Source organism: Cheilinus undulatus, linkage group 17 (assembly GCF_018320785.1).
Source record: "Cheilinus undulatus linkage group 17, ASM1832078v1, whole genome shotgun sequence".
In the NCBI taxonomy this organism is placed as follows: domain Eukaryota; kingdom Metazoa; phylum Chordata; class Actinopteri; order Labriformes; family Labridae; genus Cheilinus; species Cheilinus undulatus.
The window spans coordinates 29,334,740-29,357,792 of record NC_054881.1 but is presented as its reverse complement, the minus strand read 5'-3'; the positions used below and the strand labels follow the sequence as shown (position 1 = coordinate 29,357,792).

Below are 23,053 nucleotides of genomic sequence, written 5' to 3'. Positions count from 1 at the left end.
TTATACATTTTCATATTCTGTTTTAGTTTCAGGATTACCTTTCTACTATTTTATCCTTTTGTTTTAGCATTTTTATTGTGGTTTTTTTAGTGTTTTATATCATTATTTGTTTTATCTTACTGTAGTTTATTTTATTGTAGCCTGGCTGCTGGAGATCATCAGTGAATGTTCCCTTTCAGTTCATCACACCAAAAGATGCCTTTGTCTGCAAGAGTGAATCATAATGTCAGTTGTGAAAAGTGGAAAGGCTTAAAAGGGGGAAAAATGCTGAGATTTGAATTTAACTCTGATGGAGACAATTTTAATAGAAATGTTCAACCTTTCTTTATAGTCTTTATTTCTTATGGGTTTTAATGTGCACAGTTTATGATTTGAGTCTGGTTCTCAGTGAATAAAAGCCTTGGTATGTCCAGCAGATGTGTGATTCACTTTCTGTCAACATTACCTCAGGGGCAGGACAGAAACAGAGTACTTTCACTTCATTGGCTGAACTCTGCTTCTATGCAAATATGGTGTCTGAGAAAGTTCGGCCTTATTTCTGAACCTTGCACATAAGCTCTGTGAGAGAGTGGCAGCTCAGAGCATCAAATCTTTTCTCATCATGAAGACCACTCATTTTTGGGGGGGGAATAGCTGACATCCAGGTAAAGCGGCTGTTTTATTAAACCTGATCCTGCCTGTAGATTCATCTATGTCTACTGCAGCCATCTGACAAGGACAGGAGACTCAAAGTAGCTCTACAGTTTGAAAATGCATTGCACAAGGTAAGTTCCTGTTCTAAATGAATTCATTTTAATGTGTATTTACCTGAGCTACTGGTTTAACACAACACTTTAGAAGAGGATGATAGGATAGCTTAATAAGTGTGCCACTAAATGAAAACAATGATGTTTAAAATGTATTCATTTATTGATTATGATATATCTCAATGTGCTTTTTAAATGTATAATATATTTTCAATAATTCCTTTTTGGATTTATATGCCCGTTTCTCCCATAAAATTATTGTGTTTTTTTCCTCATGCTAATGTTTTTTTATACTGCATAATTTTATTAGGTTTTAATCTGTTTTTCACAAGATTAATTCCTCTGACATGACATTTTTGAATTAATTGATTAGAGTAATCCTTAGATTTCAGTTTGTGAAAATGTAGATTTATCATCAAATATTTATACATAAACACATTTGGAATAACTCAGCAAATTACCAACGAACTTACTTAAACAGCAGATATTATTAAATATACAAACAAATAAAAACAAACAAAGTGAACATGAATAAAAAGGGAACAAAAATACATTCATAAATAAAGGTAATATCAAATCAAAAATGAGAAATAAAGGAATTCCTTACAATAAAAAACAAAGAATATAGTCATGGGTATACATTTCTATCACTTAATTACTGAAAGTTTACATTTTATGTTTTTGTTTCTCCCTTCTCAGAGTTCTCAGTGCCCTTGGGAGTCACCCCCAGCCAGGTGTGATACCTGTTGACCTGGTCATGTGTCTGAGCCTCAGCCAGCATCAGCCTCTGTATGAGCTGCTGTCTAACGCTTCTCTGAGACCAGCACAGCAAAGCTGTCAGCCAGCTCACCGTCTGCAGAGAGCTGTCAGCCTCCGCTCCTTACGCCGCTCCCCCTCTCACCGCCATGCCTCACCTTCAGTTCTGCCCTCCTCCCAAGTGTCTTCAGGGCCACGGAGCTGTTTCCGCAGAGACAGCAGCGGTCAGACAAAGAAGCGTGTGGTGTTTGCAGATGCTAAAGGACTGGCCCTCACTGCTGTGCACCTTTTTATCCCAGACTCCTCTTTCCCTACTTCAACTCTTGTGAAGAAACCTGTCCCAGTCAGATTCCAAGGCCAACAGTCGCCCTTAAACAAACTTTCGCAGCAGTCACCTTCAAACAAACTGCAGAGCTACAAGCTGAGGCTGGGTTTCCCTCAGCCAGTTCTGGACATTTCTATAGCACGCTTAAGAGAGATGCGTGTACAATTACAAAGCTGCCACATTTCAGAAAACTCACTGAGTGGCAGAGTGCGTGTCTCCCATGTCAGTACTGAAAAGGCTGTGCATGTAAGGGTGACCTTTGACTCTTGGCGCAACCATCATGACATTCCCTGCGTGTTCCTGCAGCAGCAGCGTTTTAATAGTTCAGAGGTGGATGTGTTTGCCTTTGACTTAAACTTACCCAAGAACATAGATCCAGGGGAAAGAATCGAGTTCTGTGTGTGCCTCAGAACTGAAGCAACAACACATTGGGATGACAATGATGGACAGAATTACAGGGTTTACATCGAAAAAGACAGAGCTCATGCTAACAAGGACAATGCTAACTGTTATTACTCTACGCTGTCTAAATATCAGCCAACATCTTGGCCTTCACATGTGTCCCTCAGTATGAAGAACTATGCTGACCCCCAGAGTAGCTTGTCAAGCAGGGTCCAGGGGATTGGGATGCTGCATTCAGATAGTTAATTGGTGCGGGATGCCAAAACAGAGCTATGTGAATATGTAAATAATGTGAACATTGTAGTTTATATATGCTGGAAACAACTTTTTTCCTGAAAGTTAAGTTTGAGCTTTTGTATTATCAGGTGAAAGAAAATTACCCACCTGAGTTAAACCACCCTGCTAAAATGTGAATAAAACATACCACGTTTTATTGCTGCAAGTAAGGCCTGAGTAAACCTTTTACTTCAAAGTTAACTTTCCATTCTCCTATTCTGACTCTTTTAAGCTGTGGTTGATAAAAATATAGGGGTGTTAAACATTGTTGAGCAGAATGTGTTTCTGGTCATGTGATCACAACACTAGCAGGGTAAATTAATTGTGTTCAAACTAACTTCTCTGGTTACAACCAACCCTGTTGATGTTTTGATTAACCCCTTCTATCGGATAGGTTATACCATTACATTTCAGTCTCATTTGGCCCATTTTTTCAAAAAGAGGTTGAACAAAAAATACAATATCCAGTGGTAACTTGAAGCTGAGATGTGTTTGTTGGTCAAATAACAATAGAATTTTTGGGACTCAAATACTTTTAACATTATCAAAAAAGTGTTAGATTGTGCCCCACTCTCCTTACCGTTCATCTATTAAGAAAGATGTTAACTTCAGTAGAAGTTAATTATTGAACACACTGTAAAAACTGCCAGTAGGGTGCTCTCAGTCAAAACAATAAATGAATAATAAATGATGGCGAGTAGTGAGAAGCACTGTTCAGCTTGTCCATCCCCACCCATCTCTCCCCACCTCCACTCATGACTCGTTTTTAACTGAGGACTCTAAACACCAGCACTTTTAAAGCTCTAAACAGTGCACTTCCTGGTTTGTGCTGCAAGTGATCCAAGAAAGCTTATGCAGCATAAACTCCCAAAAAATGGCAGAGAATAATTGTGGTGAATTACAACTAAGCAGCACAAAACATGAAGCGGCAACAGAAGGGCAGGACCACTTCATAAAAGTAGTTTCTAATGCTACATCCAGTGTTTCCATGGTGTCGATAAACAAGTCATATCTGTTATGGTGGTTTTGTCTCTACAGCTTCTGTAGGCTTATAACAATTACATAATTAAGAATTTTCTTGTGTTGAAAAATCTTGGAAATATTAGGTGTAATGTAAGAAATCAGTCTTCACTTGGGGCGAGCAGATGGTTGAGGGGTCAAGGTGCGCACCATGTATGCAGGCGGCCTGTGGCCCTTTGCCGCATGTCTCTCCCCTCTCTCATCCCTGCTTCTGAGTCTATCCACTGTCCTCCGCTGTCTAATAAAGGCATGAAAAGGCCCAAAAAGAAATCAGTCTTCACTCTTATAGTGCTCCAGAAGAACATAAATTTATGTAAGTCAAGAACTTTTCACTATGAAAGTATCTTTGGCAGAGACATGCGTTTTGGCTGGTTATTCACTAAACTCTAAAAAACAGCAAACTGCTGCTTATAGATAGTCTGCAGTCCATCTTATCATAAGAGTAGGGTTTGGCTGGATTCTTCTTTTTTAGGTTCATAAATAGACTGGCTAAATCTGGTATGCATTGGTTTGATAATGTTAACAGAAATAACATTTAACAAAGGTTAAAGGTTTCAGTAATCACTTTTTCAACTTAATGCCCTTGTTAAAAAATATGTTTAAAAAAACAATGATTAATGACTAACAGGTTAAAAGAGCTCTGCTGAGATACTACTGTAGTGCAACATGTATGTGTCATAGAGTCAACACAAGGACCCTGCAGGGAAACTGGGAATATGAGACGTGTTTTTTGAGAGAAGCTCAAGCATGAAATGATCCTATCTAAAGAACCTTTTGAACTTTTAGCCTGTAACCTTTTGTCTGAGCACAGAGAAGGCACAAATCTGTTTTCTTTGCTTGTGGTGTGATTTCACAGGCATTATTTCTCTTGGCTTAGGCTCAGATCCCAGTGTGCCTTTTCATAAGTTACATCATGCATACCAGACAAAGTATGTCAACAAACAGACAACTCTCCTGGGCAAAGTGGCTCATGTGATTTGCATAGGAGGGCCTGTTCCAGACACTTCCTCACCTGATGTAAAAAGGGGAAGAACACGCTTGAAGTTGTCTCTAGTTATCAACATGATCAGTTTGGCGAAATAGTAACTATGGCAACATCAAGGCTGGCATGTGCTCAGGAGACTGTATAGGCTTATGTTTATAGGCAAGGGTGGAGTCAGCATTAGATACTGTGCCGGCCAAGGTGATAAATCCCTGTCTGCTTCTCATTTTCCACTCCCTCTTAGTCACATTTCAGTTAGACTTGTTTTTCTTTTTATTTCCTCAGGCATGAATCTCACCTGCACTACAATCTGATTAGACACATTGCATGTGAGTGCTCGGCACATGTAGCAGGTTAACACACTTAAAACAAGGAAGCCTGGCTTATTAATAAGACTCAACAGGAAAAGCTGGACAGAACCCCAGAACAAGACTTAATCCCAACTACAAGAAACTGTACAATGTAAGTTTTCAAATGAAAGTAGGTCTTCTATAAAATTCCAATAATGAGTCCTTCAAAGGAGAGCCTGCAACCACAACTATAACCACATAAAAATCTTAACAACAAATACAAAGCTTTATTGAAGTTTATGTTCTATATGGACAAGTACTGGCCAGTCATTCTTGTGAAAACATATATTTAATTAATTTGGTAAGTTTTATTCAGAAAAAACTCTTATAGAAAACATCATCACTTTAATTACGTAAACACAAAGTTATTATAAGAAGCATAATAGGGTCAATTGTAGGCTAATTGTTGGGCTGTATACCCCATAATTGCAATGTACATGGCAGGAAGCAGAGCTGCATGGTGGTGCAGTGCTTCAATGCTTTTTTTCTCACAGCCAGAAGTTTTCTGGCTCAAATCTCTGTTGGACAGGGCCTTTCTGAATCTGTATCAGGTTCTTCGGGTTCCTCCTATTGTCCAAAGACATGCTTGTCAGGTTAACTGGTGACTTTTAATTGTTGGTAGGTGTGAATGTGAGCATGACTGGTTGTTTGCCTCTTTATGTAAGCCCTGTGACTGACAGGGTGACCTGTAACAGGGTCTCTCTCAAACTATGCCAGCCCCCAACAACCCTCAGCAGGATTATTTTTTCAAGATAATGGATAGATGGAAAGAGTCAAACCAAATACTTACATTTACTATCCTAGACCTATATCCCTCCTTCCATAATCCCTGTCTACATTTATACTGTCCTATCAAGTTAAAAAGTTAATAAAATAGTAGTCCCACAATTAATGTAGCATCTGGGTAATTTAACCCCCAGAAATCCAGATTAAAAAAAAGTCAAAAAGCATCTATTCAGGCAAACCCAGAACAAACTGAATGCTGTGTCTGAACCATTTGGAGTAAAAATTAAATTCAAGGCATCTATTGAAAGATAACACTTAGAGGTGCTTCTGTTATAGAGTAATATAACCATAACCATTTTTTCCCTGTCTGAATTTGTTGTGAAACAGAGGCCTGTAGATGACTGCAGCTGGAAGGTATTAGCTGGAAATCTCAAATGGACTAACGCATAAAGCGTTAGTCCATTGTCCATTGTCCTAGTTTAGGTTCAATAATGATAATAGAACAGAAAATGAGCGTTTTACCCACTTTAAGGCTTGTATGCACATCTGTGTACACTGAGTTTTTTAAGTCCAGTTGCAAATTCTCAATTGAGTTGAGGTCTGGCTTTGACTCAGCCACTCCAGAACATTCTGGCCACTTGTCTGATTTCAAGAAAGCATTATTTTTGAATTTTTTGCTTGGCTGCTTGGCCATAGAGTCTCCCACATGCCTTTTGGTGAACTCTAGTTGAGATTAGTGAATTGTCTTCAACAGTGGCTTTCTCTTCGCCACTCTCCCATAAAGCTTTGACTGGTAAAGATCCTGGGCAACAGTTGTTATATAAAGTCTCTACCATCGCAGCTGCTGAAACTTGTAACTCCTTCAGAGTAGTCATGGGTGTCTTGGTGGCCTCTCTCACTAGTCTCCTTCTTGCACAGTCACTCAGTTTGTGAGGACAGCCAGATCTAGGCAGACTTACACATGTGACATATTCATTCCATGCCTTGATGATGTATTTAACTGAACTTTGGGGGATGTTCAGTACTTTAGAAAATTTTGTATTCATTCTCTGAGTGATACTTTTCAATAACCTTTTGTCCAAGTAGCTTAGAGTGTTCTTTTGTCTTCATGGTGTAATAGTAGCCAGGCATACTGATTAACCAGTGACTGGACCTTCAAGACTCAGTTGTTTTTATATTACAATCAGTTAAGGCACATTCACTGCTCTCAGGTGATCCCCATTTCACTAATTGTGTGACTACTAGCATCAATTGGCTGGACCCCTATCAAAATAGGTCAGTCCCTTTAAAGGGGTTGAATATTTATGCAGTCACTTATTAATTTTACCTTTTTTTTGTCTTAGCTTAATAGGCTTTGCTTTGTAGAAAACTGTTTTGACTTTGACATTAAAGAGGGTTTTTGTAAATGTTGTTTGTTAACAAAGCCAAATTATATTGTTAGCCTCATAGCGTAATTGCCAAAGTCTTTCTTTTTTTTTTTTTTTTGCAAAATTGTGATAACTGTCTAACACTACTGTCCCAACGCTACTGGTTCATTGTGCCTTATTGCTGTATCCTCCAATCAATCAGAGTGCTTGTTACAGTCCATAACCACTATATGCCTGAGTTTTGATTAATTAATTTTTGTCTATTAAGTCACTTTTATTTGTTATGTAGTCATTATTGGGACTTTTCTTTTTTAAGAAACTTGTTTACACATCTGGTAGAACTTCTGACAGTATAAATTTAAAAAATCCTATGTGTTTGGAAAATATATGTTTTTTTCTTTTTTTCTGAAAACCTTAAAATATGACTTATGTAATTATGCTTTGGGCTACTATGTACCTTGACTGATTTATAAAATCAGAAAAAAGTAAAACATCAAAGGGGTTGAATACTTTTTATAGGCATTTTAACAATCAGTATCACTGCCACAGAAATAGAGGGACAGATATGATAGGGTGCAATTTTGCAATTATGTGCATACATATTGATCTTAAGAAAAAGAATAAAATGAAGTTTTACGGTGGAGAAATAAATACATAAATTCTACATGTACATAACCTGCACTCATGTTTACATTACTAGAGCTATTGCTTACAAATTTTACTCTTCTTATGTAACTAGCTTCATGCAGAGTCATTGTATGGTTGGGGGCTGCTGGTAACATTACAGGCAGGCACCACCCTTCAACTCAGGCCCTCATTGGCTATTGTAGGCTCTAGACAGAGTAAGGACAGTCACTACTGATCAAATAAGGTGTTAATCTGATGGTCAGAAGTTGGTAGTCATTTTTCTATATGGCAATGCTAATGATTGCGTGGAAAAACATACAGTTAACTATTGAGAGCAACAGCAAATGCATTCAAATTATACAGCACTAGTCCATGGACCTTTATACATGCAATCATGTTTTTGAACTAAATATTTGATAGGATTTAGATTGTGGGGGCTCTGTCTGTGCATCAGGACTATTTTTTGATAGAATACGATGCTTCTAAAGGTGAGCAGTTGCAATTTAGGTTATGTCTTTATGGCACAATGTACAAGAAACTTTTTTTACAACTTCGGTATTCAGACAGAGAAGTTATTCATTGTCAATGGGACTGGAAGACTGTCTGTAATTCTCCCCTCAACTCCATCTCCATAGTTTGTTGCTTGGGAGGCTGAAAGTCTGTTTAAGGCAGTGTTTTCATTGTGTCGACTGCTGCAGGTTTTCTACAAAAGACGGTGTCAGTAACCCAATAGGTAACGACATCACTCAGACTTTGTCAAATATTTATGCAGTTAAAGAGTTAAACACTGTCGCACAAAACTACTCAATGCCAGCATCAATAGTAAAGAGCAGTGAACATCAAGTGGCAGCCCGAGGGTCACCACAGCTTCCAACTTGACCCCCAGAAAATATATATGAACTGTGTTATTTAGAGTATATTTTAAAGATAAATAAATAACTTTGAACACTTTTATTTGGAATTACTTAACATTTGATCGGTTTTACTGTAATCCACCTGTCAGCAAAAATACTGCTTGCTGTATTGTTTTTGCACTGAATTTGTGTAGCTGAAAATCGCTTCAGGTGAAACAGATCTGACTCTGTAATGACTGATATGTTGCCTGCGCCTTAGCCTGTCTCCATAAGAGTGAGAACAAAGTGTAAGTTCTTGTCAAGCATTAAGATTTATTGTTTCACATGCTGATCTCTTCTAATGTCATGTTTTATGCATGCCATTGTTTAATGTCATTTTTTTTCTTTACAGTCTAAATAAATACCTTTAACCTAACAAACTTCCAGTCTTTTTGGTTTTTTTGTTTTTTTGTTTTTTTGTTTGTTTGTTTTTTGTTTTGTTTGTTTTTTTTGCATAGTCATCAAACTTAAATGTTTTTGGAACATCCAAATATATATATATATGATGACACTGACGACTCATTCAGGAGGTCACAAAAGAATCCAGAATAACATCTAAAGCCCTGCAGGCCTCACTTGACTGATCCATGACCCCTGATTAAAGTAAGTTCCCTGTGACACACTTCTCAGTGCTTATATTGAAAAAGATAACACAGAAGACATGTCCCACTTTGCTGTTAGAAATCACAGTTTATTTGCTGTTATTTGTCAGTTGTAGCTGGTGGTGCTGCAAACATGTCCGAATATGTGTATTTCTCTGTGCAGTCAACAGTGTGATGCTTTGATAAAGCTCCAGGATGGATTGCGTAAATAAGTCAAAGCTTTAATGCTTCTCTTTTTGTGTTGTAGGCTGATCATTGCACTACGCAGCTGCAAGCAGACATTCTGAGCTCATATGCAGTTGTTGGGGGGGGCTTTTCAATGCAAACTGGCCTTATTTCATTAAGCTTCTAACAGTCAGGGTAAACATAGAAAAGACTAGCCTACTGTCTGTAGGAGCTGACAGAAGTAGGCTGCAGTTTTAATGAAGCATGAAGTTTTCAGAGATCAGGAGACAGTTCCACCTCTGTATGACTTTTAAATGAATAATGAAAAATGATGTGTAAATAATGGCAGTAAATATTACTTTGGCATTGCTATTATGAAGGCGCCTACATTGAAACAAATGCCTAAATGTGATGATACACCTGTTCCACAATCCCTGATTAAAGTTAGCTCTCTTTAAAGCACATTTCCATGCTCATGAGATAACACAGGAGGTGGGTCACACATTGCTGTTAGAAATCACAGTTTATTGGCTGTTATTTTGTTGGCTGTCCTAAAACTTTAAATAAGTCAAAAGGCACAGCTTTAATGCTCCTCTTATTGTGTTGTAGGCCAATCACTGCACATATGCACCAGCGGGCAGATACTGAGCTTTCCATGCAAATTGGCCTTATTGCATTATGTATCTAATGATGAGGTTGGTTGCTTTAATTAAATGCATTGTCTGTTAGCATAGGCAACTGACTGAAATAGTGTTCAAAAAACTGTGAAAAACTGTTTTACATACCAACATTTTCAATCATTGTGGAGCAGAGTAATTGCCCATCCACATATTCAGATAAACTTTGAGTTAAACAAGTGACACTCAAAAAAAGAATGAAATGTGTTGCTCTATTTCAAGGGGAATTCGCATTAAATGCAAATGTGTTACAAAACACAGAGGGGCAGATAACAGAAAATATCAAATGATGCATTTATGTTTTACAGTACTTCTGATTTCAGTCTGCAGACTCAGACAGAAAAGGTAGCATCTAGTGCCCTCTATGGTATCTTTAGTAGAGTTACCACTGTACAATCAGCCAAAGGTAAAGAACAGGTGATGACAGATGCAGAATTAACAGTGTTTATTCTCAGGAGAACATTTTCACAATTACTTCCTCTCTTGGATGGACAAAGGGGATGTTATTAAAATCTTTTTAACAAAACAGAACTCATGACTTTGAACAAACTGTTTTTTCTAATTTTTGAAAACCTAAAGTAATTCAGAACAAAGAATGAATTCCTAATTTGATACTATAGTTTGGCTTTTACTGACACTGGTCACTGGGCAGATGCTCATGCTCTGGGATCCAAGGAGATCTGCCAAAACACTCGGCGGCCTTCCTGTCACACTCACAGATGAACATCTCACATTCGTTGTTGTCTTCTGTAGCGAACAATTAGAAAGAGCTCAATGAAAAAAAAAAAACTTTAAAGGCAGCAGAAGTTTCTTATTTTGATTGTCTTCTTCAATAAAAAGTCATTAAAACACATCTGAGCTGTACTTTACCCAACTGCTATGGTATTAACCCAAGACATTAACAGTAGTCCAGTAAGGGTTAGGGTTCGGGTTAGGGTAAAACACATGCTAGTGCAGTTTTGATCAGGGATTTAAATTTCTAAGATCAAGTTTATGGAGAGGTTGTTAGCACTTACTGCCACAGGTGACCTTCCTGTTTGCCTCGTCACAGCTGTAGTCGTAGAATTCAGTGTAAGGATTGTCAAGGATGGGCCAGCACTCATCATGCTGCATGGCATCAGTGTAACACTGGTCATGGACTTGACAGCACCTACCGGTATAAGGTCAAACAAGACAGATTTTTAAATTAATGGTTTGTTTTTTTCCTTCAGTGTCATTTAAAGGAAGAAAGTCACTGAATTGTGACCTATCCAGATCATCCACAGGTGTGCCAGAGCCTCCTTTTCCACAGTAGCAGCCATAGTCAGCATAGTCCAAAACAGGCCAGCTGTCAGGCATCACACACAAGATCATATTTCTGAACTGGTTGAGTGCCTTGTAGTCCAAGGACTGGGCTGAAATAGTAAGAAAGCACAATCAGAAAAGTCCACACGTGCAGATGAATAGTTGTGGTTATGCTATACTCACCCAGAGAGAGGCTCAAAGCCACAAGAAGCAGAGTCTGGAGGGTTCTCATCCTGTAAGGTGACCAGCAGTCAAACAGTAGCACTCACCCATGCATCATGTTCTCTTCTTATATTTCAATTCAGGGACCTTGTGACTTGTTCTATCAGCTGTTCATGATACCAGAGGTCACAGGAGTCTTAATGCACATACAGATTATCACACACACCTCCACATGTAAAACGAAAAAAAACTCCCACACTATTTTTAACTTCTGAGAACTCTGTGAACCTTGAGTTCAGTCGTTAATATGTTTGATTTTCCTATCTGGAGTTACTCAACCCTGGAGATGGGCATCTGGGAAATATATGATGACAAAGAACCAATACGACTCATTCAGAAAGTTATGTATTCATTCCTTTTTTATTACTTCTGCTCTGTGTGGAAGAACCTAACTGGCTTTCACACAGCCTAATACTGTATTTCACTGCAGCTAGAACCATTTGAGAGAATGGAGATGCCAGGCTTACCTTCCAACACCAGCAGCTGACCTGTATTTCATTTGAGACAGACTGAGGAAAAAAATCAAATCTGTTGCCAGTTCAATGAAACCCGATGGAATATATGAGTGAATCATCAGACGATATAGATGGCAAGGAGGAATCTTTATTCGGTGTAAACTTGGTATACATTTCCTGGAAATATCTCTTTTTCAGAGTGATTAGAAGAAGAAATTGAGCATCCACATTTTATTATGCCTGCATGATAGCCAAGACTAGAGGCATTATGCTTTTAGTCCATTTGTCCAGGCCACTAGGGAAAAGACAATATTATGGTGTAAAAGTGTCTGTTTGCTACATCATAGTCATTCCTACAGTTGAAAAAGATGCAATTGAAATGGACTATAATAGTGACTGCTCAGATAGAGAGTACCAAGGCAAAACAGGCCATTGCCTGCTAGACTGCTGAATGATAAAGTAGAAATGACCTATCTGGAGGATGAGGAAGATTTTAACTTGACAAGTCCAGACCTACTCCCAGACCCTCTCTACAGTTATTTAATTGTTTTATGAGACTGTGAAATACAGTAATTGCATTGTTGTCGTTGTTGGTTCGTTTTAGTATGCATTGCTGTGGTATCTTTATGTATCTAATAACATTTTGGAAACAATTGTAACCATTCCTAGTTATAATATGCTACACGTTAGTTTTATCTTGATTATTTATGTGTAAATAGGTCAAATTGAAGAAACTGTGTAGATTTCGACTATGCAGTTTCCCACTGGCAACAATTGTAGTATATAACCTACATTTTCATTAACATAACCAACATGAAATGAAAAAAATCATGGATATTATGTGTTAGGGAGGAAAATTTTTGGGATAAACGGGTTAAGGGATGATTGTCAAATAGTTTTAGAACAACCACAAAAATACATTTTCAACTTATCTAACTTCCACTTTTCAGTTTTATTAGATAAAAAAATGCACTTCTAGAGAGATTAGTCTATCTTCCTTATAACGTAGTCGATTTCCACATGTGATTCATTTACTGAGTCAACTTCACTCAACCTCTGGGAAAACTCTGCAGATTAAGCAAACATCCAAGCAATCCTGAAGTCCAACCTGTGCTCATAGTTCTACATTAATGGAACAATTCTCAATTTCAAGTTGAAATAGCCCATAAAAGTACCCCACTGCCACTAAAGCACAAAACTAGATTAGATTTGTGCAAAATAATAAATAACTTCCACAAATACTCAAATACTATTTTTGGAGTGTGTGCATGGATTTAAGAATATCCTGTACATCTGTAAATTCATATCTATTTTTTTCAATCTTGTTTCTCAGATATTGTGACTTTTTAGGTCTGTCATATTCAATAAACATTGCAAAACATGCTTACAATAATATCTGAGATTGCTGTAAAATTATGATATTAATTACCTATGCTGATGCTTTGAACATCGTATGTCCTCATGACATTTGTTTTTGTCTATTTGGTATTTTAATATCCACAACATTCAAGAGATTAAAACTTAAAAATGTTATTGGTGATTGATGCTGGTCTTTATTATAGGGTATAGTCTTTATTATAATATCAAAGATTGATGCTTGTCTGTTTTAGGCCACAACTGAGTACGGCCTAGACCTGCCCTCTTTGTAAAGTGTCTTGAGATAACTTCAGGTTGAATTGGTGCTTTACAAACTATTACGGATTGATTCATTAGTTATGTCTTGTTTCCTAGTTCATCATAGAATCAATTGGTACAGTCAACAATTTTTTGTTCAGTCAATCAAACTTTGTTTAGTTCCTATCTATAACTAAAGTTATATCAAGACAGTTTACAAAGAGGGCATGTCTAGCCGGTACTTTTTTGTTTCGGTAATTGGAAGCTACAGCCTTCGCTCTGTGACTCAGGCACAGGATTTACTTTTGCTCTCTGTGCCCAAAGTCCGTGGGTAAAAGAGTTTCAGGTATGCTGCTCCTGCAGCCTGGAATCTTCTACAGGAAAATGCATGTCTTAAAGAGCTGGTCTCTTTAAATTGTTTTAACAGTAGATTGAAGGCATCGGAGGAAGATGTATCAGGATGTAGGTGCTTTGACTGATGACTTTCTGATCTGTGACTTGGGATTGGTTGATCTGTGCTTTGTAGTGTTTTTATGTTTAATGTTCTGTGTTTGTGACTCTGTGAATGTGCTACTTGTCTTGGCCAGGACATTCTTGTAAATGAGATTCATAATCTCAATGAGGCTTTCCTGGTTAAATAAATCTAAATAAATAAAAAATAAATTAAAACGTATTCTACAGCAGACACAACAGTATGGGAGAAATGGCTTGCCATTGCCTTTAACACATGAACATCCAAATATCTGAATGGTACAGACAGGTCACACTTTGGACTGCATCTGTGATAAAAAACAGTGTTTGTCCACCTTGTTGACCAAGAGAATTAAAGACTCAACCACACGTACATTTTCAAATTCATGTTTAATACAAATGTTTCTCAAAAAGGAAACTGTCTGAACACCAGCTTGGTTCAAATGATCAGCAACATTTTAAATGACACTGCAATTCATTTTAAATACAAGTATTTTTAGCATAAATACATTTAATATAATAATTATGACAAATCAGTGAAGCAGCCTTCTGCTGAAGAAATTGTCAGCCGCTACTGGCCTATAGCTTAAAACAAAAATAGATACATCATTGTGTCATTTGTTCATCAAAATTGCACCTTAACATAGGTGTGAATGAATCACTGATGTGAATAAATGCTACATGATTATTCATGAACTAAATGCACATGGACCAGTAAATATACCTTTTTGGGGAAAAAAGAAAAACTTCCAGAACTGCTCCAACTTGTAATCCTGTGCTGGTCCCTTCATTTGCTCATTTGTGCTCCAACTTTTCAAGCCAGTGTTTAATTCAAGCTTTACTGACCAAAAAATAGGTGACAATTTATCTGTTGTCTTTAATGTCAACTATGAGCTCATCTTAACAAGAAATCACTGCCATTAAGATTGACATTATTCCAAAGAACAACCAACAACTTCATATTGGCTTAACCATCTGCTGTAACGCTTAAATTACTCTCTTGTAATGTCAGTATAAAGAACACTTAATCTGTTTAGACCTTTAAAGGATCAGATTAATTCTCATGATTCATTACTGCGAGCAAACATACACTGTATGCATACTCTACTCTCCACATAAATGTTAACCATTCTAGTGCAAAACTAGTAAAGCATTTATTAATAAGGCCAGATTATTCTAAAAACTAAAATATTTGTGTTTTATCAATAATAAGCTTGGCTTAACACCCCATAATAATCTGCCGAAAAAAGTCCCTCTCAAGTCTTAAAGGAAATTGTTTTGACCACAAGATTGAATCTAAATATTTATTTTTAAAAAAAGGTGGAGTATTTGACACAAAATTAATTACATCATAAACCACGTAGAAAAAAATATACATCACCAAATACTTCACATATTACAGAAACTGATTATTGTGCGCTTTGTGATTATAAATAAACTTGAATTCTCAAGATAAAGATACAAATGAAAACAGTGGAGAACTACTTCAGTGCTTTTTCTATTCTTGGACCTTTTATATTCACAGTCTTGATCGTGTCGCTGCTGTCCCCTTTACCACTGAAATGGTTTAAGGACTTTCAGTCTGATTTCACCTGGACCAAACCCTTTCCAGCACATTTATGGCTGTTTTTATCTGAGACATTGAGTTCTACCTTACTACTGCCTATTTCTACAAAGCAAAGGTGTGTAGTTCTAAATGGCAAGCAGTGAACAAATAAAGGCAGAATATGCAGGGTTGGGGTTACTGAGTGAGTTTATCATCCTCAAGGGATGAGTATAACACCTGGGCATACACTGAGTGTACAAGATATATTCCAGATCCTCTGGATGGAGATGGATAGATTGAAGATTCGCATTAAGATGACTGGACTTCACAAGTTGGGATTAAAAAAATGCAAATTCCCATGCATTAAATTACAGGACACTGTAGTACAAGTCAAGAATGAAGTCATTTAAATGACCTCTAAAACAGATTTGTACCACTTCAAGTCATGACATAGATTCTTCAGCAGGTTTAACTCATGACCTGGATTTGCCTTCTTTCTCCATGATAGGGAGGGGGGAAAGCTGGGCTGATATATTGTACACTCAGTGTACAGTAAACCAACTTGGACAGGATTATAATGTCTCTCTTCATTCAGATAGGCTTGTATAGTAAAGTAGTAACATACTTCTTCTTGTATCGATGTGTTGCACTGAGCACCATCACTCCATCCTGTGAAAGGAGAAGATAACACAGAAAAGTGCTTTTTTTAAATATCCATTTTCTTAAGAACAATGACTAAATGCTTAAATCTAAGATAAAAGTGGGCTAAGAATAACAATGGTATCAGTCAAAACATGTGCAGTAAATATAGAGTTAACTGCAGAGATTAGTGGGAAGTCCACCCACTAATCTCTACAATATGCAGCAGCTCTACTTACAAATCCCAAACAACAATGAGGCAATATAGTGTTCCTCTCCTATATTCCTGTTCTTATTTTCATAGAAAGATGTATCTGTTGTTAGTATAGCAGTTGCAATGGAGCAGAGTTAACTGCTGTTCAGCAAATACGCATGACAAAATATCACCAAGACTTGACATATTACATTTAATACTTTGTTCAAAGGTTTTTCCAGCCACTTATTGTGACCAGTCTTTCAACAATCTGATTTATCACCTGATAACACAGGAGGTTAGAATTAGAACTAATTTAAATTCTAGCACCAAACAAGGAAAATTAGAAACTGAAGATCTGGCAACTGTTTAAAATAAACCTTAAATATTTGAAACCTGTCCTTAAAAATACTTTAACCAGTGAACAATACTGAAAGCACAGCAGTTGCATCATTGTTAGATGGAGGTCCATACCACATATTTTTTTAATAAAATGTCCTCTGTGTAATTGTTTCATCAAAGCTACAAAGCTCAGCCATATTTACCTCTGCATCACTTGAAGAGTAAATAACTGGCTATCTGACAAGGTGCAAAATGATGTAGAAAATAATGTGTCTTTTTACGAGAATCAAAGTGTGTACTCTTCATGTGGGTTGTCTTTTTCCAGCTAAATCATCCACTGTGGTTGCTATTTTAACATTACAGCTTGTTTTTCCAATAATAATGTGTGAAAAGAGGCAATTATCTGCAGTTCAGCTCCCCTTTTGCCAGCTTGTTATCATTGTCCGCACTCAATAGATACAATGTGTTCTGCAAGCCATGTGAAAGCTTACAAGCAGCTGCAGCAGCTCACAGTTGGTATTAAAAATGCTAACAAAGCTGGTCATTTCTCAAGTGTCACCATGGAAATTTTCCCACACCTCAGCAGCCACATGGTGTGTAAAAAAGGAAAAAGCAAACACATTTGTGTGTGGGTGCGAAGCAATTAATGTAGGGCCTTACCTTAATTGAAAGAGCATAGAGGTGGTTAAGCATGACATGGTTGGGCTCAGGTAGTAATGCAGGATCACACTATGTAGGAGGAAAACAGATTGTTTACATCTTTCTATGAGACACATTCACTGTGCATATATCTAAGGCTTTTAAATATATTTCCTGGCTAATCTAATAAATTCACTTTAAAATAACTGATGGTGTTGGGTTTGGTAAAATTTACTTTGACGGGTTACAGACAGCACCAATGATAAGGCATATGTGTGCAAGTAAGAGGACATTTTGAAGAAATACACATCAACACAACTATGAGTGAGAAAAGCTTCATGAGGCTGCCTCACAGCTACTTACAGAAATCCCAGTGTCTTTGTTGAGGATAACCTGAAGTAGGTGAGGCGGGAGTATGGGTGGAGACTTAAACTTCTCTTCTTGCTTAGGAACATAAGCGTCCTGATGATACGGCCCTGGAGGAGAACTGGAGAGGTCTGATAACAAGGAAACAGAAGAGTTTGACAGAGCTTTAAAAAAGAACAGCTTTTCATTTTAAAGTATGTTCAATGACCTGTTTAAAATCCAGATTTCTTTTCACACACAAGAAGTGAAAAGTGTGTTCCTTATGATCTCAAAGAACATGACTGACTTTTTACTGTGATGTGACTGAAGTGACCAGTGATTAAATATTGAGGAGTATTTTTGTACACTTTTCTTTTACACCTTAAAAAGACATCAAACAGGACTGATGCTAAAATGCTATTATAAGCACTTACCTGACATGTCAGAGCACTTCTGAGAGTCTACCATTAGAGCATCAAACACCTCAAAGTCAGTTTTCTTCACCTGGATGATGTTGTTGACTGTCCCCATCTGGCTTGTTACAACAGGCTGTAAGGAAATATAAGAAAATCATATTAAATTAAAGTGTGGGATCAACTGTGGGATCTGTGTTAACAGTAAACTAGGGCAATAATGCCTGTACAATCATCAGTCGACTCCTGGATTTCCACTGTGTCCTCAACAAATCACAATTTTTTTTTTTACCAAAGTTTTATACAACAGACCACGTTTTCACTCTGAGCACTGGTTATAAAACAAATCAACAAAAGCCAATTATTTCCCTGCTTTGTTGATTTTAAAAGTGTTGACTCTATTTGGCACAAGGATCTTCTGTACAGGCTTTCACAACATGGGATTAGGGTGAAAAAAGTATGACATTATCATGTCAGTGTACACAGACAACAAGTGTGCTCTAAAGAGTAGCAAGAGACATACAGATTTCGTTTGAATTCGCATTGAACCATCATTACAGAAATCTGCAGCATCCCCCTGTTAGACTCTGAGGATCTGGTGCTCCTCTCTCCAGCTCAGGAAGGTCTACAGCACACCTGGGCTCTGACAGTCAGTCTAACCAAATCCAAAATTATGATTTTCCAAAAGGTAAACACATCCCAGCTCCACCCATCTAAATTCACTCTAATAACAGTTAAAACTGAACAAACTAAAACTACACTACCCTTGGCCTTAACATCAGCACCACAGGTAACTTTCATAACGCTGTGAATGACCTGAAAGACAAGGCAAGACAGCAGGTTGCAAGGTCTGGTGTCCACTCACTGACCAAGACTTACAAAATGGAACAAACATCTGATCGAGACTCTGCTTCTGTTAATCCATCTCCTATGTCCAACCTAAAACACCAATAATGCATGCAGAGCAGAACAAGGATGATATACCTCACTCATCACAAAAACAACAAAAAAAAGCATTTCAATTTCATATTCTTCTAAAAGAAAACAAGCCCCACATGCTCTATAACAAAGCCCTGACCTTCAGAGAGACTGATAATAGCTTCCCCCTCTGACAGCTTGTACAGAGACTCTGTTCACCTGCAGTCCTCAGACACAAAGCCAACCAGCTTAAACCAAATATTTCATCAACAAAAAAGAAAACTATTTAACTCGCTGGCCAGAAACGCTAAAAAATAAAGCAAACTGGAGTGCTATTTGTCCCTTGATAGGGAATATACAGATACTTAGGCACTGTGAATGATCCACAGCTGAGGAAATGTTTGACCAGACTTACTGAACACAACCCCGCCATTAAGAGAGTATGCCACTGACAAAGCTGGATCTCTAAGATCTCTAAAAGAAAAGACTGTGAGCCTACTGCAGCCAACAGCAGGTGGAATCATAGCCACACTTTCTAACCACCTGCACGTTGTACAATGACATCAGGGACAAGTTCTGTTCACTTTTCACCAGCAAATAAAGAAATTCCCCAGTACGAACAACGAACAGAAACTTCCATATCGGCTGGGTGAAATCTGTGGTTGTTGAACATGTTTGTAAAACTTCGGGCTGCAGCCTGTTTTAAAACAAGATCAATACATCTGGGATTTCTTAGTTAATTTGATTCTAATACCATTTAAACCTTTTGCTTATTTTTAATGTGACAAATTATCATGGTACAGCTTGCAACATTCATATTATGTTGTATACACCGTTATAGACTACATATATTCACAGATTAACGTACCGTTACAACTCAAAAACATAGTTAAGCTGTAGTAAATAAAACAGCACTTTTCAGCTGAAAAAAAGATGTTTACTACTTATTCACTACTGATTTCTGTCACTCATCCTTTCTACAACTCAGCGGCTTGAATGGCAGACTTTACAACCCACCCACCAAGTGAGGGTACAGGTGTCTGTGGAAATGCAAACTATTTTAAGGTTTAGCGTACTGGACCATACCTAACCATACTCAATGAAACAGGACCACTTGATGGACATGCGGCTGGATGAACAATGATAGAACACATAATACATACTTTTATTTATTTTTATTTTCTTTTACAAAATTCGCTCACTGCTATTAAGTTAACACAACGTGAAGTGTACGGTAAATACGGTACGGTAAGGCAAACATAAACTTTAAATATACTCTTGTGCATAAAACCATAGGCAGAGGAAATTTCTGTTCAGAATATACAAAGACTTTGATGGCCTGTGCATGAAGTACTAGACAAAATCATAAATGCAATACCATTCCTGGCTTCATGGTGACCTGACTAAAAAGCTTGCGCAACAAAAGATTGCATAATGTGAGAATAATTACCAACCTCAGCAGGGTCATGGGTCCACTGGCCATCCACATAAAACTTGTACTGGTGCTCCCCTTCAGGTAGATCGACAATGGCAACAAAGGTGTTCTGACTTTTAAAGATAACAAGAGAGAGGGTTTGGAACAAAGGCAAGTTAACATAGTACTTTCCTTTGAGTCTATGACCTAGTCAATTACACGTATGCCCTCTAACTACTTAGCTGAATTTAAATAGCCTGACTCACAGACACTAGGAAATAAAACAGAGTTTGACCTTCAATAAGGCTTTTTATTCATGAATTGGTCTCTTTAACATTCTGAAAAACTGTATGTGAGTTGTAAAAGCCAATACATGGGGAGCAGCAAATTACTTTTTATTAATTTAGAATTATAACAAACAGTGACAAGGCACTGAAAAACCACAATCCTTCAGCATTTAACATGTCCTTACCTTCTTATAAGGGGAATCTTGTTGGCCCAGTTATTGAAGGATCCAGAGAGGAAAACCTCTTTGCCATCTCCAGTCCAGCGAAATACTGTTGGCCGATCTAAAGTTGGCCCTTTGTCATCTGCTTCTAAGTCTTGTTGCCATGCAAGGAACTCTTCTTTCTCTAAAGGAGCCTGCAATACCCATCAAACATCTATCATCAATTTACCTCATGTATAAAGGCTGACCATATTTCATTTTGGTAAATGACAATTTGTAAATTGTACGCTATAAAAAAAAAAAAAAAAAAAACTTACTTTCATGTCTTCACCATGAAAAATATCTGCATCCTCTGGACTGTCCATCAGGATCTTTGGCCTCTCTCCCTCCTTGTTTCCCCGGCTGTCCCTCCGCTGAGCCTTCTCCCCCTGGCCCATGGCAGCCCTCTCACTGCTTGTATTCCCCATGGCTTTGTCTTCTTGTATGGAAGTAAAGGTCACTGTAAGGAGTTTAAAAGCAAATCCCAAAACCAGAAAAGCCTTTACAGTATCTGACTTTTTTTTTAAAATAAGAACTCTAATCATTAATAGCTGTCATGTACACCAAAAGTTGGTTTAAAAAAGTCTATCACTGAAGTATGATAAACTACTCTACACCATGAACACTAAGCTCCTGTGTACAATGATTAACAATGATTGCAAAAGCAAATTAGATAACTCAATGTACAGGTAACAAAGTATAAGCAGCAGGGGTCCAAGGCTTGAACAGGCAATTTGCATATATACACATACACTAGGGTGTAAATAATGACTTAATGGGAAGGAAAAAGCAGTAGAAAGAAGAACATTTTGAACAGACCTCTGTGCATGAGATATATACTGTAGATGACACTCTTAACTGAAGCTCGGAATTACCATTGCTTGACATTAAATGATTTACCCACTTCTGAAAGCAGAACAACCCCGTGTTTAGGTACTTTTAAAAGTTATTTTCACTAAAGAATAAACTGAAGTTTAAAGAGCCTTTTCATTGAAGTACAATTCATAATATTACATGCACATTTTGATAGAGATATTACTAATGCAGCAGGAAAATGCACTTCCATAAGGACGTAAGATAACACAACCTTGTAAAATAAAGGCACACAGTAATGGATTACTTATTTTCCGGATGTTTGAAGCCAGTTCAAACTTGATAGTATGTTGCCAAGTGACCTGCAACCGACAGACGTAACATTGCAAATTATAGGCAAATTTGACCACAGTTTGACATGTGTTGTTGAAACTCAGCGACATGGCTAGGTTAAAGAGAAAAACCAGTCTATAACTTGCGATGGCTGACGTTTATTCCCTTTTGAGCGAATAATGGCTCTGTCGTTATTGATGAAGAACGGATCAAAACTAACGTAACGTTATACGAAGTTGTTATACATATAACGATACGATGGACCTGATAATAACATCACTGATGCTGCTGATATTAACCTACCAAACACAGTGCCCCTCATCCAAGCTAACGTCCCATTAGCCTGTCCCGAAACCGTCGTTCAAGAATAGAATTTCATTTCTGACGTTTGAGGGGTTGTATCTCTTTTCGAGCAAATAAATTGGGTACAGGGTACTAATTTAGCTCAAACCCCTGGTACCTGAGTGCTAATTACAGCAGCTAACTAATCTCCATTGCTAATGTTAGATAGCAGTTAGCATGACTGTGACGTGTAGCCGGTTGGATGTCCGGTCAACCAAACAGTGCTAATGACTGCAGCATATAAAAGCTACCAATTTAAACACTGAAAGAACAGACTAAGGGCAGTAATACGTAGCAGTCATTCTGCTTTTTACCTGAGAAGTGTCTGCCTTCGTGGATGTATCTGTTAGCTCAAGAAACCCATTTAGAGAGAGCAGAAACAAAACATTTCGTCATGCTAAACAAACCCGCCCCCCACCGGTGGGCACATGCGCAGTAGATTTGATATAGTAAGCACAATTTTCGAAGCAACTGGATAACAAACCCACTATCTCTCTTTAATTAAATCAGTCATTTATCATCTTCGTATAAATAATACGTGATGAAATGCCACAACACAGGTAAAGTATATATGACTATTAGTGAAGTTAATATTATTATTAATTGCTTTAAAGCCCCCCCAATGGAGGATGTAGTTTTAGATACTCAACACTAGATGGAGTCAAGCGC

General features: G+C 37.6%; 3 protein-coding genes across 10 annotated transcripts; 1 reads left to right on the top strand and 2 right to left on the bottom strand.

The window, feature by feature from the left end:
• The first annotated feature begins 633 nt into the window (after positions 1 to 633).
• si:dkey-242g16.2 (uncharacterized protein LOC336380 homolog) lies at positions 634 to 2,475 on the top strand. Its single transcript, XM_041810321.1, has 2 exons — positions 634 to 764; positions 1,446 to 2,475. Exons 1-2 carry the CDS (start codon positions 751 to 753, stop codon positions 2,473 to 2,475), a joined length of 1,044 nt encoding a protein of 347 aa, XP_041666255.1. The 5' UTR covers positions 634 to 750.
• Positions 2,476 to 10,342: 7,867 nt separating this feature from the next.
• LOC121525524 (phospholipase A2-like) lies at positions 10,343 to 11,517 on the bottom strand. The gene is made up of 4 exons (XM_041811562.1): positions 11,382 to 11,517; positions 11,161 to 11,308; positions 10,931 to 11,064; positions 10,343 to 10,661 (listed from the first exon to the last, which is right to left on the bottom strand). The coding sequence occupies exons 1-4, from the start codon at positions 11,428 to 11,430 to the stop codon at positions 10,543 to 10,545; spliced, it is 450 nt and encodes a 149-aa protein (XP_041667496.1). The 5' UTR covers positions 11,431 to 11,517; the 3' UTR covers positions 10,343 to 10,542.
• Positions 11,518 to 14,333: 2,816 nt separating this feature from the next.
• prkab1a (protein kinase, AMP-activated, beta 1 non-catalytic subunit, a) lies at positions 14,334 to 22,795 on the bottom strand. Of its 8 annotated transcripts, none has more exons than XM_041811319.1 (8): positions 22,699 to 22,795; positions 21,175 to 21,356; positions 20,882 to 21,051; positions 20,450 to 20,543; positions 18,099 to 18,213; positions 17,683 to 17,816; positions 17,341 to 17,409; positions 14,334 to 16,175 (listed from the first exon to the last, which is right to left on the bottom strand). In XM_041811319.1, the coding sequence occupies exons 2-8, from the start codon at positions 21,322 to 21,324 to the stop codon at positions 16,098 to 16,100; spliced, it is 810 nt and encodes a 269-aa protein (XP_041667253.1). In that variant the 5' UTR covers positions 21,325 to 21,356; positions 22,699 to 22,795; the 3' UTR covers positions 14,334 to 16,097. The 8 variants fall into 8 exon arrangements, with proteins under 8 accessions (XP_041667253.1, XP_041667248.1, XP_041667251.1 ...); XM_041811314.1 differs by having other exon boundaries at positions 22,017 to 22,789; XM_041811317.1 differs by having other exon boundaries at positions 22,346 to 22,789.
• Positions 22,796 to 23,053: the final 258 nt, after the last annotated feature.

Excerpts from the sequence above, each read along its gene's own strand:
- LOC121525524 (XM_041811562.1), bottom strand. The coding sequence starts at position 11,430 with ATGAGAACCCTCCAGACTCTGCTTCTTGTGGCTTTGAGCCTCTCTCTG. Across the intron at positions 11,065-11,160 it reads CCTGTGGATGATCTGGATAG|GTGCTGTCAAGTCCATGACC; the intron begins GTCACAATTCAG and ends TTATACCGGTAG. Across the intron at positions 10,662-10,930 it reads CAGGAAGGTCACCTGTGGCA|AAGACAACAACGAATGTGAG; the intron begins GTAAGTGCTAAC and ends TGTTCGCTACAG.
- prkab1a (XM_041811314.1), bottom strand. The coding sequence starts at position 22,152 with ATGTCGCTGAGTTTCAACAACACATGTCAAACTGTGGTCAAATTTGCC. Across the intron at positions 17,817-18,098 it reads GAAGTGCTCTGACATGTCAG|ACCTCTCCAGTTCTCCTCCA; the intron begins GTAAGTGCTTAT and ends CCTTGTTATCAG. Across the intron at positions 16,176-17,340 it reads TCTATGCTCTTTCAATTAAG|GATGGAGTGATGGTGCTCAG; the intron begins GTAAGGCCCTAC and ends CTCCTTTCACAG.